The following is a 15,839-nucleotide window of genomic DNA, read 5'->3' on the forward strand; positions in this document are numbered from 1 at the left end:
CACACGCTCGGGCAACTCACGGACACATAATGGAGAGTTCACAGCTCACTCACTTCTGATTTTGCCGTCATCCAACGCGCTCTCACCTGCTGATATTATTCACATAGCAGCAGAACTGGTGCGCACGTTCAGACCTGAGAGTCAGACAGTAGCCAGACGGTTGAAAACGGACACCTTTTTGCTTTTTGGAGATTTTTCCTTTTTTCATCAACGGCGATCAACACTCACCTGGACTTGTTTAGTTGTGCTTCGGACTAACAGTTTCACCATGTTTGAGGCAGAAAGGTACGTCAGAGTGTGTTTTAGACTATCTAGATTAAAAAAAAGAAAAAATCTTCAAAAACGGACGCTCTCGACGTGATTGTTGTTTTGTTTTTTTACAGAGCGTGACATTTTGTGTATTTCCCTTCCGTTGGTCACGCAGTGCGTGTGCATTCTGCAAATATTTCTGCAGCTTCTTTTTTTACTCTCGTCACCGTTGGCTGTGTAAACTCCACCTGGCTGCTCGGTTTCAGCCCATAAACTGTCTTGTTTGGACACGTTCATCCCGATTGCAGAAGGTTACAGGTTAACCGGTGTCTGAAAACAAGAGGACGGGGAGGCTCAGTTACTCATTAGCGTGACGGATTAACATGGTTTGTGTGCATCTTCAAGGTGACTTTGTTTCGGGGGGGGGGGGGGGATCCTGTGTCACAGCAGGATCCACTCCATTCTTCACCTGTCTTCACCGTCTGTCGTCTCTCTCATTGTGAAAAATATGCTTCGCAAACAAGTCTTTTATTAGTGACTGGTGGTCCATTTATAATTAAATGTAACTTTAGTGGTTGCCATCTTTTCCCATCATGCCTTTGTTTACCCAGAAATTCAAAAATAATGGACGTAACAGCTTTTGAACAAATAAAAATAGCCACAGCATAAGACACAAACAATATTTTTTTAATTAAAAAAGGTCTTTGGAGATACGTATACTAAAATGCCATAACTTCTGAAGACAATACAGGTTAATAAGGTACAAAAAAATGTACTAATGGATATCACCACGAAACTTGCTTTGTTTATAAAATGCAAATGAGGCATTATCTAAGGCGAAACCTTTGGTGGATTTAAGAGAAATCTACAAACGCAAACAAAGTAGTAAAACAACCCTAAATGTGTATTGTTGACGTTTTCTCCGCTAGTCTGGAAGCAGAAATACACCAAAATTGACCAGTGCATGAAAAAAACGATGCATTTGTCTGCGGTGTCTCTCCTTAAGGTCCATAAAGGCATTCCGAGTACATAAAAGAGTTTAATCTGGATTTAAAGCCTAAATCCGGGCCCCTCCTCTCTCTCTCTCTCTCTCTTCACGATGTTTGTTCCAGCTCCTTGGTTCACGGTAACTAAATGCTGACTCTCCGTGTTTAGTTTGGACTCTGGGTAATGGTTAGCAGACCGCTACCAGATGACCTGGGAGAGTAGCCGCAGCCTTTGTACTGCATTCGTCTTCTGGTGAGAAAAGTGCAACATCTGGTGCTCTGGAGTTTGCTGCTCAAAACAGCGTTCGCATGCTGTCGGGTACAACACAATCCGACCCAGTCTGCTTCATATCTGTTCCAGATCGCCACGGTGAATTCTCACCCCTTCGCTGAAAGAGACTTCTTTTTAGCGCATTGTTTTGTTTTTTACCAGCGAACTCAACTCTCATTAACCTCATTTCCAGCAGCAGCTGTGTTGAGTAAAAGAAGAAGAAAAAAAACAACTCATAACCCCAGACAGACCCAAGTGGATGACTGGCTGGAGATGAAAATTAAACACATGCATGTAGCAGCTTTTCAGCCTGTTTTGTGCATCAAAAGTGGCCAAAAGAAAACACAATTATTGCGATTTTAACTACAGTATGTAGTTTTCAATGAAATTGATTCCCTTCAAAAAAAGAAAAGCTGCAGTCTGTTTAGGTTCGCTCTCCGCTGAGTGACTTCTGGTTGCCGTTAAGTTTCTGTCTCGCAGCTCAGATGCTGATTCGGTTCGACTGCAGGTTCCACAAAGGAGCTCTGTCTGTATTAAACACTGCACTCTGTGTACACTGTATATATATATATATATATATATACATGTAGGCATACATGTCTGTCTGTTTGTGTGTGTGTGTGTTCTGAGATCCACAGAGAGATAACACACAAAGTGTTTTAGCGGTCGAACCCTGGCAAGAGGGTCTTGTTGTTTTTCTACTCGCTCGACTGCAGAAGCCGAAGCCATCGCGGCCCCCACACAGAAAAAGGCATTCAGCGTTCGAAAAAACGCTCCGGCCTCGACTTTAAAATCAGCAAACATTTCGTTAAGTTACACCTGGGTAAAAATGAGTCAATATTTAGTTCCATTAGGGGACCTTCTCCACCGGGTAAATATTTGGGGGGGGGGGAAAGAGGGGGATTAGTGGGTGTTGTTTTAGTTTGAATGGGAATGTTTGTGTAAGTGTTCAGGGCTCGAGCATCGCTAACGGTCAGCCTCCCAACTGCCAATAAATCGAGCCCATTCAAAAGTTTATTTTCCGTTATGAGAATACTTAGCCTGCCCTTACACATATACAGTGTATTCTTTAGCTTCTTTTTTTTAATTATTCAGCCACTAAGTCAATCATAATTTCCCAGGCCTGGAGTTTGACAATAGAAGGCGATGAAGGCAATATCCTTCTTGTGGGAATAAAGAGCGGGCTCATCCGCTGCCCACGGAGCTGCCACTTCTTTTACAGACCACTGTTGTTTTTGCCCGTTGGCCACACGAGAGAATTGTGTCTGTTTGCCAACTGGGATCGGTCGGAGCTTTGCCTCGGGCCGGATATATAGACGCGGTGCTCCTCCCGATCTTCACGCGACAAAGGCAGCTCTGATGAGAAATAAAAGAAGAGTTTGTCTTCACGACTTGAATTCATCCTCTCTGAGACCCTTTTTTTAAAAATTGTGTGCCCTGAGAACCGCTTCGTGGCGACTGAATGTCTTGACGTTACTTTGTTGTGTTCTGCAGCTACATGACTGACGGAGGTTTGGGTCTGTACACGCGGCGCCTGAACCGCCTGCCCGACAGCATGGCCGCCGTACGAGAGACACTCCATCGCAACACGTCGTCCGGACAGGGAGACGCTGACAGGTGAGTCTGAAACACGCAAACGAGGGCAACCGTGGCAATCTTTCAATGTATTCAACCGCTTCTACTTATTGCCTACATTTCCCATAATGCTCCTATTAACACACATGTCGAACTTGATGTACATGCTGCAGCTAATTAGTTTGTAGACTGTAATGCTCACTCGCCTGTTTCCTGCTTCTTTAGGAAAATATCCTTGTTTCCTAGAAGTTTAAAATTCTGTTACGTCCTCTTTTGGTGTCACTGGTCTTGTTTGAAATATGTGTAAAGAATAGTTAAATGTATTGTCCGGGACTCTCTATTTACTGTAAAATTACAGCAGTTTCACCAGTAAGCTACTGTGCATTTTACAGTATCTCTACTGCATCAAAAGAATACCGTAAGTTAATGTGATCAAAGCATACTGTACCATGTACAGTGTATCTACTGTATTAGAGAAACACAGGAAGTTATTGCAATCAAAATGTAAAGCATTGGTAAGAAAGGCACCGTTTCTGTTCTGGTTGACTGAAAATCAAATGGAAAACTTAAGAAACAGCTGAAATACGATCATATCCTGTCTGCAGCGTAACAACTTAACAACACAACATGCATCTCTTTAGTTCACAGAGTGATTTTGCACATTACACCTTTACAAAGTACGCGGTGTAACTGCGCTTTGTGCAGAGTGCGCCACACCAACCGATTCCAAATGCTGGAGAATCGCAGCGAGACGCATGTTTTTTAGGTGTTGACGGCGTATATTGTGCAGTAAGATTGAGTGTTGGAGTGTCTTTGGGACTTTCCCCGTGTCAGCGTGAGTGATTGGATGCGATGCTGCAGTCTTTGTCCTGTCACAGAGACGGAGAGAGAGATTTGGTTCCTGGCTAATTGAAAGACGGAAATGCATGAAGGCCAATCAGAGCCCCACCATGGTGCATGAGAGTAAGGGGGAGGGGGATGAGCTTGATAAGAAGATGGACTGGACTGGGTGAGACAAAGGAATGTGGCTGGTCTTCTCGATTGATATCCAGCTGTCATTAAATCAACCAAATATAGCAGCTCTTTGGGCTTTTTTTGCTGGCTATATTTGACATTTAGAAACAGAAGCTTTGTAATCTTTCGTCAGTCTTGAAGTGACTACACATCCTTGTCATAGTCTTAAGTGCTTCAAGCAGCCTTTTCCCTTAATCCTCAGGTGTGGCTAATTTCCTGTCCTCCAGACTTTTGACCTTTTGTCCTCTTGGTCCACTCCCATTAGACTCCTCCAGCCCGTAGGTGGGGTTTACACAAGCTGGTTGAATTCTCCAAATTCGAAGGAAAGATGCTTCAATGCTTATTTTCCTCATCCCCTTTAGCATCGCGTGCACTGGACGATCCTTTACGGAAAGAAAGTAAGAAAACGGCGTGCACATTCCGGACCTCAAGAAGCTATCGGAGTCCCTGCTGTCGCTGGATTTCCTTCCAGGAAAAGTTATTAGCAGTGTAATTGTTGTCCCTCTGGGTCGGCCTCTGTCTACCCTCTCACCTTTCATTTTCCTCTTGCTTTGTTTTGATTAGAGACTGGCAGCGAGTTGAGAAAAACTGCAAAGCAATTAAATGATAAAAGTTGGGGGATTTCTTTTTTTTGTTTGTTTTTGTTTGATTTTGTGCTTTCAAGTTTTGTCTGTGAAGTTAATGGACCAAGAAACTTCCCATTTCAGGCTTGTCATGATGATCTTCAGTCGGCTTCGTTATTTCCTTCATAAGATTAGAGACGAGGGAAATGTAAGAGTTTTAAAAACCAAGTCCCCCCCCCCTCCCCTAGAAGGAATGTCTGACGAATGTGCTTACTGCTTTGGTTTGGGATTAATTAGGAGAGCAGAAGCAGCAGATAATACTCATTAGCATAACAAGCGGAAGGCGGCGCAGCTCGAGGGTAAAGACAAGGCTGGCTGATGTAAAAGATGAGACTAATTTAATACGTGAGATGTGGGGGGAGGAGGGGTAATAGGTGTAGTTTGTGCAGGTGGAGGAGGGTGAGCAGCGTTCTCTACACGTCTTTTCAACATGTCGTGCTTTTGAGTGTCATGGTGGAAGTTCTCCACAGTGTGTGTGTGTGTGTGTGTGTGGTCTGTGTTTGCTCACTGGGTGTGTGTGACCCGTCTGTAAACATGCTCAAAGTCTAAATGCCTTTTTTAAATGTCCTTTGGTCTGGGATGTTTGGAGCTGGTGGGGGAAAGGGGTTGGATGTCACTGTGGCATAGGGGCAAAAAACCTCTCGACCCACCACCCCCTCCCCTGGACCGGGAGGTCGCGAGCTTCAAAAGGGTCAAGGTTCACAGTCGGGAGCTTCCTAAAACTGTTGAAGCCTCCACGCTGAAACCCTCCAGATCAGACCGAACCTGCTGTAACGAGGAGCGTGACGGATGGCAATGAAAAAAAAAAAAGAAGAAGGAAAATAACACAGAGTTGAGTGGCTTAATCTGATACAAGAACACTTAGCGTGCTTATCATCTCATCAGCTGAGTCGGTGACTGATGTGACAGCTGAATCTGATTAGGCGCGCTTCGGTTTGGAAGTGCAAGAACTCGTTTGACCAACTGTCAAATGTACGTAAAGCCGAGGGGAGGATCGCAACGAGTCACGGAACAACAGGACCTGCAGGCTGAGCAAAGAGGCAGCGGCTCACGTGACGTGTGTGTGTGTGTGTGTGTGTGTGTGTGTGTGTGTGTGTGTGTGTGTGTGTGTTGTGTGTGTGTGTGTGTGTGTGTGTGTGTGTGTGTGTGTGTGTGTGTGTGGTGTGTGTGTGTGTGTGTGGTGTGTGTGTGTGTGTGTGTGTGTGTGTGTGTGTGTGTGTGTGTGTGTGTGTGTGTGTGTGTGTGTGTGCTTATCCCTCTCATTTATCTCTGGGGGCAAGAGGGAGAGGAAGTAATCTATAACCGTCTGTCTGCTGATTTTGAATTCTCTTTGTTACAAGCAGACAAAGGAGATGTCTCTGTTGTGAAACCGCTGTAGCGGTGAGTTTTAGAGAGCACCCCCCCCACCCACCGCCCCCTTCTTGCTGAGGGGTTGAAGATATCGTTTTTTTCTCTTTTCCAAATAAGACATGACACAAAGAACATGACACAAAGAAGAGAAGAAGAAGTTTAAAGTGGTCCATTTTTTTTTGAAATCGGTGAGATAAAACAATCAATTATACAAGAAAAATAACTTGAATATTCGCCTCTCTCAGAGCCCATCCTGACGCTACTTTAGGTACAACAAAAATGTGTTTTCAAGTTTTTTTGTTGTACATTTACCTCTCAAAGCTCAGAGAATATCAGAGAGTAAATGTGCCACTTTAATCTAGTTTTTTTCTGGGAATATCACCGTCTTCCCCCGGCTTCGTTGTTTATTTTTGTTTTAACCTACGATCGCCTTAATAGACTTTCGCATAGACCAAATCATACGAAGGCCTAATGACGTGTACAAGCACGCTGACATTAGTGGGTCATGTCGGGTGAAGGTAGATTGGCATCATTATCAAGAGTCCAAATCATCTGTAACCGCATCACACTCGCGTTCAACAGATACACCTTCCATCAGCGGGTAGTTAGAGGCCTTTCATTGTCCTTCTCATTATCTTTTAATTAAAGATTGAATGCCTGTTATAAAGTTATGTGAGTTGCCACTGTCTCTCAATGGTTCTGTAAATACAAACTTGATTAAACTTGCCTTCCTTGCCTTTGTGGTACAAAGCCTTGAGACATAAGTATTTTAAGTCTATTAGCACTGCATATAAAAACCCATCCGCCTCATTTATTTCAATGGTCCTCCAGGCATAAATAATTAAAAGTAATCTGGTTGAGCTTTTTCCCGCAATGCCTATGTCATTCGGCAACCTGCTGCATCGGCCAATCAAATACGCGTAAACACACATTCCAGGAAGTTTGCTTTGCAATGTGAATTGTGTAATTCCACCGTGACAACTTTCCAGAATTGTACAATCCCTTCGATGATCCAATCGTGACTTCTTTTGGCATCTGAAACTTCAAATTCTTTCTCCCTTTACTCATCGACCTTCCTTCCAAAATTTCTCGAAGGCAGATCATTTGAATCCAACATTTTTTTTGGGAGTAAACGGTCGAGCTGCAGAGACCTGAGCAGGTCCCGAGCTCGGAGGAGGAAGTGGCGTTTGAAACGGTGTCTGACGGAGACGATCATCGGCATACCCGAGCATACGGCCATTATTTTGAACAAAAGCCGCACAAACTCCACCAACAACAACACAACCGTAATATTGTTGTAGGTACTATAATGTAACGTTAAGCAGCGAATACGTTGTCCTAACCTTATGGAGTTGCTGCTAGCTAACGTTAGCAAGCTCGTTAACGTTAACATTTTGTTACATTTTTATCAAAATATGAAGGTTGTATTGTTTACCTTGGTTTGATTAGTGGAGGAACTTGATACAATGTACGTGTTACAATGTCTTGCATATAGGCTCAACCTTTTATTCTGTAATACAACGGAAAACAACGTGTATAAATACACGTTGTTTTCCGTCGTTAGAACTGCGATTAAAATATCTTTGTTGGTTTCCAGTTTCTCTCGCGTGGGTTTTAATCGCACCTGCAACAGAGCTCGCAGTTGTTTACGACATGTCGTACTTTTCATACACACGCATATCAGAAGCCCACCTGCACACATGCGCCAAGCCCCAAGACGTTCCCTCTCCTGCCTGGACTTGAGCAGGTTCCCTGTTGGCCTCGGGTAGAGTACGAGAGAGGTTCTTCTCTGCAGCTATCAACAACACCTGGCGCGCCACCTGTCTGTCTCTCTCCGTAACCCCACCTCTACCTGCTCCCCTGCTTTTAAAAGCGGGGTTGAATGTTGCGGGTTTGCCCCCGGTGAATAATAATCACTCAATTTCAATTAAATTCAGTTTATTTTGTATAGCCCAATATCACAAATTACAAATTTGCCTCAGAGACACATACAACATCCCTGTCCCAGAACCTCACATCGAAATCAGGAACAACTCCCCAAAAATAACCTTTGACAGGGAAAAAAGGGAAGAAACCTTCAGGAGAGCAACAGAGGAGGATCCCTCTCCCCGGATGGACAGATGCAATAGATGTCATGTGTACAGAATGAACAGCGTTACATAAACACATTACATGAATATGACAATGTATATATATGACACTCCGTTCCTGTCGTTTCACCAGCCAGCGATCTCCCGGGAGTCTATTCGTATGATAATCGCAGAACACGCAGGGAAACACGGCTCCATTTGCAATTTTACCCCTCCGAACCTCCCCGCAGTTGTTGTACCCAGCCCTGCCCTGCTTGGAGACAACATCAACCTGTCAGTGCTGGCACACAGCTGCTGTTTCAGGACTCCTCTCCAACACTGACCCCCGCAGACAGTGTGCGGGGGTCCCCAGACTGTGTGTTGGTTAATGACGGCAGAGGGCAGCAGGGTGAGTCGGTGTTGGGTTACCGAGACGAGTGGCACCAGAAGAAATGAAGATCACACCTAAACCATCTGTGGTTGTCAGATAGTGCAGTTTGCATTATTATTTTATTATTTGATTATGAGATCATTTTCCCATCATGGTTGCAACAAATAAGTAATTGATGCATTCTGGGGTAGTTTTCTAACGTTTATTTCGTTTGTGGTCTTTGTAAAAAATAAAAATCTGACCTAAATCCACACAATGATTTGTGGCAGGGCCGTGCCTCATGTTTCACTCGTAAGGGTGGTAGACGTCCATCTATTTTGCTCACTGGCCATGTTGAACTTGTGTTACAGCCAGAAACGTGGCTACCGTTGCAGACCATGATATCACCGGGAAACCGAGAGCGCGCTCAGTCACATTCCTTTTTTTTATTTTTATTTTTTGTATTACACGAGTGTCAGAAAGCCATGTTCACAGGGCAAAGTTGAAAGTAAGAGCTTCTTACTGGGGCTAAAAATGCTCTGTCGGTGATTTAATGTTGACACAAAGTGATGCAATCTACCACCAGGATTGATTTTTATATATATATATATATATATATATATATATATATATCCTCACATTATATAACCTCACATTTACTGAGAGGAGAGCATTTGGTCTAAGATACCAACAACAGCCACACCTATCCTTTGTGTGTTTCGCCCCTTATCTTCTGCACCTGCGCACACACACACACACACCACACATGCACTTCTACTCACAACACACTTCATGCAACCAAATATTATTCCTCAGATATGGAGACTCTCGCACAGCCTCTCCTAGAATACTAAATACTGTAAATGCCTCCCAGACATGTTCATACTGAAAGCAGAGTTCTGCTGTGTCCCACCGGTGTGTGCGTGTGTGTGTGTGTGTAATGAAGTCAGACCAGCGAGGCGTTCGGGGGTGCGCTGGGGCAGTCTGACCCTCAATCTGTAGCAGTCTGATTCAAGATATGAGGTCAACTATGTTCCCAAGTTAATGTGATGCTCCCACACATGCTCACATACCCCAGCTGCTGCAGAGCGCTCATCCACCTACACACAAAAAAACAACCTCCATCTTAGTCACTTTGGTCTCGAAGAAGCTACAGTAACTTAGTCTTTTGAGTTAATTGTCCACTTGATGGCCCATTAGAAACGGCTATAACTGCAATAACTATAATAAACAGTCAGCAAGCTGCTTAAGTAACTGTATCGGATGAAACGGTAATAAAATGTCTTGTTTTAAACTTCAGACAATCGCTTCTAGAACATCTTTTGAAACAGGTTAATTTGTCGTGGAACAGATTTTGATTGAATTTACATTTTTGTTTACAGTGTGAGTCGGCTATGATCGGGTTTGAGCATCTTTGTTTACGGGGGAGAAGGAATCGATGAAAACTATGGGTTGTTGTGAGGAGAGAGAAAACAAGATGCACTCCTTAGAGAAATTAAGTGTCGGTTGCCGTGGATACCGTATCAGCAAACCAGCATGCCTTCCTCTGGTTTTTTTTTTTTTTTAACAAGCACATCTGCCTCGCCCCAGGAAACAAACACACACACACATACTGAATAGGGTGTAATATGTATTATTATTAATATAATGTATCATTATCACACTGGTAATGTTTCTAAAAATAAAAACCTTTCATATTCTTCAATCATTCTTTTTTTTTTTCCCGAGTCAAACTTTGCGACATCCACAGCTCTCCCTTGAGCTTTGTACTCTCTGTATTCTCTCACTGTTTGTTTAAGCGTGTTTGTGTTGAGCCTGTTTCTGTCCAGTTTATTTGAAATGAGAAACGAAAGCTTGATACGCGACAAACATCTTCATGGCAGGAACGTCTCACGAGCCTCGGCCAGCTGAAGAGTTTTTTTTCTCGAAGGGAAACGTGGCGGTTCCGGGCTCAGGCCCCCGGTCCAGTCTGGAACCCAGGCCTCCGGGATGAAACGGTAGATGGAGGGAGCGGAGCATGTTGGACTTTTAACTCGTCTGCCCGTGAGCGGGTCGTGGAGTAAGTTTGAATCCTCCGTTCCTCCCCTGGCTGATATTTCTTTTTCGCGCGGGGTGTTTTCGTGCCGGTCGCAGCTCTAAAGTCACCGGATGGAGTTGATTATCCACGTTTCAGCTCGAGGACGAAAGTCTGCATGCGAGACGGGGGGAGAGGGGTTTTAATCACGGACCCTTGATCGTGTGTCTGCAGGCCATCATATGGGTTGGATTTGTGTCCTGTGAGCCCAAATCATTCCCATGGGGGACGTTCAATTTCTTTTGGGGATGTTAACCCTTTAACCCAGTTTTGCCCATTTCTGTGTCACCTTCAGTAGATCTGAGGTTGGCCAAATCCTAGAAATAATACTATATGACATCATCATTTAAATATTCCGCGTCAGCTTTTTCCAGCTCTTCTAAATTAAGTTTAGACAGAATGTAATATTTTAAACACATTTCCCATGATTCAGCCTGACATATTTTGGTGTCTTTGAACTTTGGGAGTTTATTTTTGGGTTTGGGGTAGAAAGGATTAATATTAAGGTAAACAACTGTCCACGCTGTCAGTAACCATTAAACGTTTTTTTGTTTCTATATTTCAAGTTTCCTATATTTTTTTGTAATACTTTTTAATTCCTGCATATTATTGCGGTGTTATTTCTCAGCATTTTGTTCAGATGGAGAAGCAACTATAGAGCATTTCTTTATGAACAGCAAAAGGGCAACGAGGGGGAAAAGAAAACAAGTCGCTCGACGTTCACTCCAGAAAATGTTTTCCTTCCTCAAAATGGACCGTCTGTTATCTGGAGACGCTTTTAAAAAAAAGGTTTATGCGCATTAAAAAAAAACACACACACACAGATTCCGGAGAGAGTTAATGTTATCATTTCCCCCCCCAAAGGGATCCTCCCATGAACCCGTTTGTTGGACCACAGGTGAAGAGGCAGAAGTTACAGCCTCGTGTTTCATTCTAGCGCTGCGGCGACAATACGCTGGTTTGTGTGCGCTTGTGTGTTTAAGTGGGTCCGCACACACACGTGAGGCATTTCACACGCTTGGTCCCGGTAGTCTTTTTACATTTTTTGTTTTGCGCTGCACGACGCAGCCTTGGCGGAGTCGCGTGCCTGCGTCCACTGATGCGTGTGTCGCATGTGCGAAGAGTTTTTCACTGCGGTTCCGGGGTCAGTCGCTTAAATGTGTGTTTACACGTCAAACACACGCACACACACACAGAGAAAGAGAGAGAGAGAGAGAGAGAGACGGGGGAGAGACAGGCAGCCAGAGGGATCGAAGTGCTTTGACTAATTCTCTTTGAGTGCAGATAGAGAATGTTTCCCCAAAGGCAGGAGACAATGGGACCAGACATGAGAGAGAGAGAGAGAGAGAGACACATTCCTGAGTGTGATGTCCAGTCCTGTCATTCCTCGTCAGTGCAGGGACAGCTGTGTCATTTTCGTACCCCGTGGTCCTGGGGCTCCGGCCTGGAATGTGCCGCGGCCTCCTTCACAGCCTCCTTCACCACTCACGCTGAGGCCATTTCGTCCTGACTTTTGTCTTTTTAATACAAAAGATTAATTTGAGCTGAACCTCGAACCCTAAACGTTGTCAGCTTTTAGTGGGGGGGTTTTTTCGCCATAGATTTGAGTGTTTATTTACCACATTTCCCTATTGTTGTGTTCTGCTGTGGATATTAAACACCTAATAAGAATGATATAATTAAAGCTTGCATGTATTAATTAAACACACTGAAAACATTAAAGACACAGAGAGTGTGTCATTTTGTTGCTGCGTGCAGCCTAATGAATCTGTATGACGTTGCATTCTGTTTTCATCACTTCTCGAATGAATGTTTGAGTTGTTGTATTTCCTTGCTGGGAGTCGGCGCCAAACACAAGACGCGCTGTGTTCGTATTCGCAGCGCGTGCCCGATCGGAGTGGGACGATTGTTTTGGTCTTGTCCAGAAGGTAATCCGCAAGTTGCAGAACTCTTGAGAGACGGTTAGGTTTAGGCGTTGAACACGTATGGTTACTTTATGGTTAGATAAATAACAGGGTTTTGCAGAAAGACATATTCATATCCCTCAAAGTAAGGCATCAAAGAAGTATCATGTAATATTGGTACCAAATGTCAGGTGTTGTAGGCGCTTGTGTCAAAACCTTTTCAAATTATGTCACGCTCATTTCATAAAGATAACACCAGCTCCCTCTGTCCAGGGCCCCGTTCCTCGTACGTGGTTCAACGAAGTCGATCAAATGTCCTATTATCCAGCTTAAATAACCCAATGATTGAAGTCAGGCTCGCTCGGTTCCTCAAAGGCTGATCCGCGCTCAAACCATCTGGTTAATTCGAACCAGACGTCAGTTCACAGGATATTTGCGCGTGGCCGTCCGACTTCAAAAGGGGGAAGCGTCGCTCACCGAAACCATGATTTACTAACGGCACAAAAGGCAAATGAAATCAAAGGAAGAGCCTCTTTTTTTCTCCGCTGACGAGCAGGAGATGATCATGAACGCATATGTGGAATTGCAGACCATAATCATGGCAACATCTAACAGCGCCATCGCTGCGAAGGGCCAGACAAGAAGCACGGCAACATATCAGACAAGTTAAATTCGTAATGCTGCGTTCACACCAATATTCGCAACGCTTGTGGTTTATTCATTTGCGTCATTCGCGTCGGAAAGGGTGGTGTAGCTTATCGCCGTGGGAACAGTTATCATTTCCGCCATCCACAATGGAAGAAATAACCACTATTTATGCGTTATACTTGTTGTGGAAATCCCACAAATGTCAGAACATCAAACGCCCTCGTGTTTGGATTCATAACATTAATATCATATATATATATTTATACATAACATCACGCGTAGGCGCGCACAACTCGGGGAATTTCACCGACTACGTCTGGATGAAAATCTGCTTCATTCGCATCCATTCTCGTCTGTTCATTGACTTTCATGGAATCTACTCGCGCAAAGAATTCGCAACGCTTTTGTTGCGAACGCAGCATAAGTGTTGGGAAAATGTTTCGGCTAATTTGAAGTGCCTCATCACCAGAATCAATCTGATTTATATTTCTTTAAATGTGCCTGCTGGCAGTCGGCTTAATGGCATGCATAATCAAATGAATAAGAATAAGTAGATAAACGTACTTGATTAGGCCTACTGCTAGGTCCATGACCCCTATTGTCAAAGACATATTTGTTTTGCAGCAATGTAATTTGGGGGAAATGATGTCATAAGTACCTGCACATTAATGCTGTGAAAGCCTTTCGATTGACAAAATCTTGCCTCATTTGGGCGATTTCACGGCTCGAGAAGGTCTTGTAAAACAAATAATTCCTTGTAGGCCGAATGATAGCGCTCGTATAGTAAGTCATAACGGATCTTGGCGATCTCGAAGAACTCTCTCCCCATAAAACGTTAATCAACTAATAACAGTCCTTCATCAATGGGATCTCTGAAGAAGGGAGTGGCCAGCTTATCCAGCTAACTTAAGTTAGCCTGCGCTAGAGCAGGTTCAGGTCTTTGGATTGTGTTGCTATGTGATTTTGCCAAACTTTTGCTTCGTGGAACTACTCATGTAGTAATCTAACCCTGAAAAGGATCCGGCTAACTCCGGTTAGCCATGTACGAGGACCGGGGGGCCCTGATGTTGTGTCTTGCACAACGCACACGGTCCTTCACCTGTCACCTGTGTGTCCCCTCAACCCTGAGGGCTTTAAGTCAGAGAGAGAGAGAGAGAGAGACAGTTAAAACCCTCCCCTCTTCCTCCCCCGGTCTCTCTGTCTGTCTGTGGTGGACCAGAGACAAGAGACTTTGGGGTTATACGATCCAGCTGCGGTGCGAGGACCAGTAGTCGCCCCTCAAACACAGGAAATCCCCTTACTTTCTGCTCCGCAGCTCTGTTGTGGCCGCATGTCTGTGTGTACATTTCTGCGGCGCAGATCCTGTGTGCATGTGCCAGCGTCGGACAGCTTTTTTTTTGTTCAGGGGGTGGAGGGGGGCTTACAGTACCGCCGGGCAGACCGACCGCGGTCCCAAGGGACGCACACAAGAAAAGTTAAACAAACACAAACCACGGGCTTTTCTCAGGACACTTCGAGACACTCCTATTTGCCGAACCACATCGGTCCCCATGCCTCCCCCCACTCTGTCCTCCTCTTTGGAGGTTCGGCCTCTGAACTTGACCCCTTTGGTAAGCAGAAAGCTCGCTAAAGGGACCCGGCGAGAGAACGAGGTTCCTCTTCTGGAATGTCTCTTGACTTGGGTCACTTTTCCTTCTCGCGTCCTCTCTGACCGCTTTACACAAGCGAGGGAGAGAATTAAGTTTTTTTGCTTGCTCACAAAGTTTTAACTGCTCCCTCCAGCTGATTTAAAGGGGCAGTTCACCCAAAAAGAAGTAAAATCCCTTTTACCGCCATTGTGTAAATGTTTAAAACTAAACATCTCAAAACGAAGTGAGAAAAGATGTTTTTTTTTTAATTTTGTCAATTGGGTGAACTGACCCTTTTAAGAAAAAGGAGTAAGGACCCTCTTACCTGATGACCTGTTAGTCGCCGGTCGTGTTGGCCTGCATTTGGCACCACTTCCTCCCGGGGGCAGGCCAGCAGTTAACGTTTCCGTCTCCTGTGATTGGCCCGTAAAGGGCTCCGTGGTGGTTAACTGGCGGGTTTGCTTTGCCAGCGGGAGGCTGCGGGCTGGGCCACGCCGCTCGGCCTGATCTCTAATTAGCACTGGCTTGTCAGATAGTCAGGGTGGATCGTCCTGGGAAATTGCAGTCTTGCACACGCACAGGCGACGCACAAAACCAATAGCTGGGAACACACGGGGAAAGCAACGGGGACAGGATCGTCCATCATGTGGCTTTGACTTTGTATTAGCCTCGCTTTGATTCCTGTTGGGCTGAAGTGGCTTATTTAGGGCTCGGGGTGTGGTTTGTGTGTTGTGTGTCTCGTGCTCTATTAGTAGCGCGGCTGCAGCAGTGAAGTGGTTAACAGTCCCAGGGGAGGCTCATGTTTCCAGCAGCAGGGCAGGTCCTTCCCCCTGCCCCCCCACACCGTTTTTCTCTGTCAGTCCAGAGAGAGAGAGAGAGAGAGAGAGAGAGAGGAACAGAACAGTGCCCGGGGGATGAACCATCAGTGAAACGACTGACAAAAGGAGCTAAATCCAGGAACAGCGCCAGGGCGAGAGGCATTGAGAGAGCTCAGAGAGAGAGAGAGAGATAGGGGGAGTGGGGGAGACATTTGGCTGTGTGAACTATCTCAGCGGCATGAAGTCATGAAGCTCTCGGT

At 44.9% G+C, this 15,839-nt stretch overlaps 1 protein-coding gene across 1 annotated transcript in view; it reads left to right on the forward strand.

Moving 5' to 3' along the window:
- Nucleotides 1–15,839, forward strand: part of nav2a (neuron navigator 2a) — an 82,904-nt gene that overhangs the window by 38,195 nt on the left and 28,870 nt on the right. Inside the window, exon 11 of the mRNA XM_034561141.1 lies at nucleotides 3,001–3,123. Within this exon, the coding sequence (XP_034417032.1) occupies nucleotides 3,001–3,123 (123 nt within the window). The remainder of the gene's footprint in view (nucleotides 1–3,000; nucleotides 3,124–15,839) is intronic.

This window comes from Cyclopterus lumpus, chromosome 3, assembly GCF_009769545.1.
Source record: "Cyclopterus lumpus isolate fCycLum1 chromosome 3, fCycLum1.pri, whole genome shotgun sequence".
Lineage (NCBI taxonomy): Eukaryota > Metazoa > Chordata > Actinopteri > Perciformes > Cyclopteridae > Cyclopterus > Cyclopterus lumpus.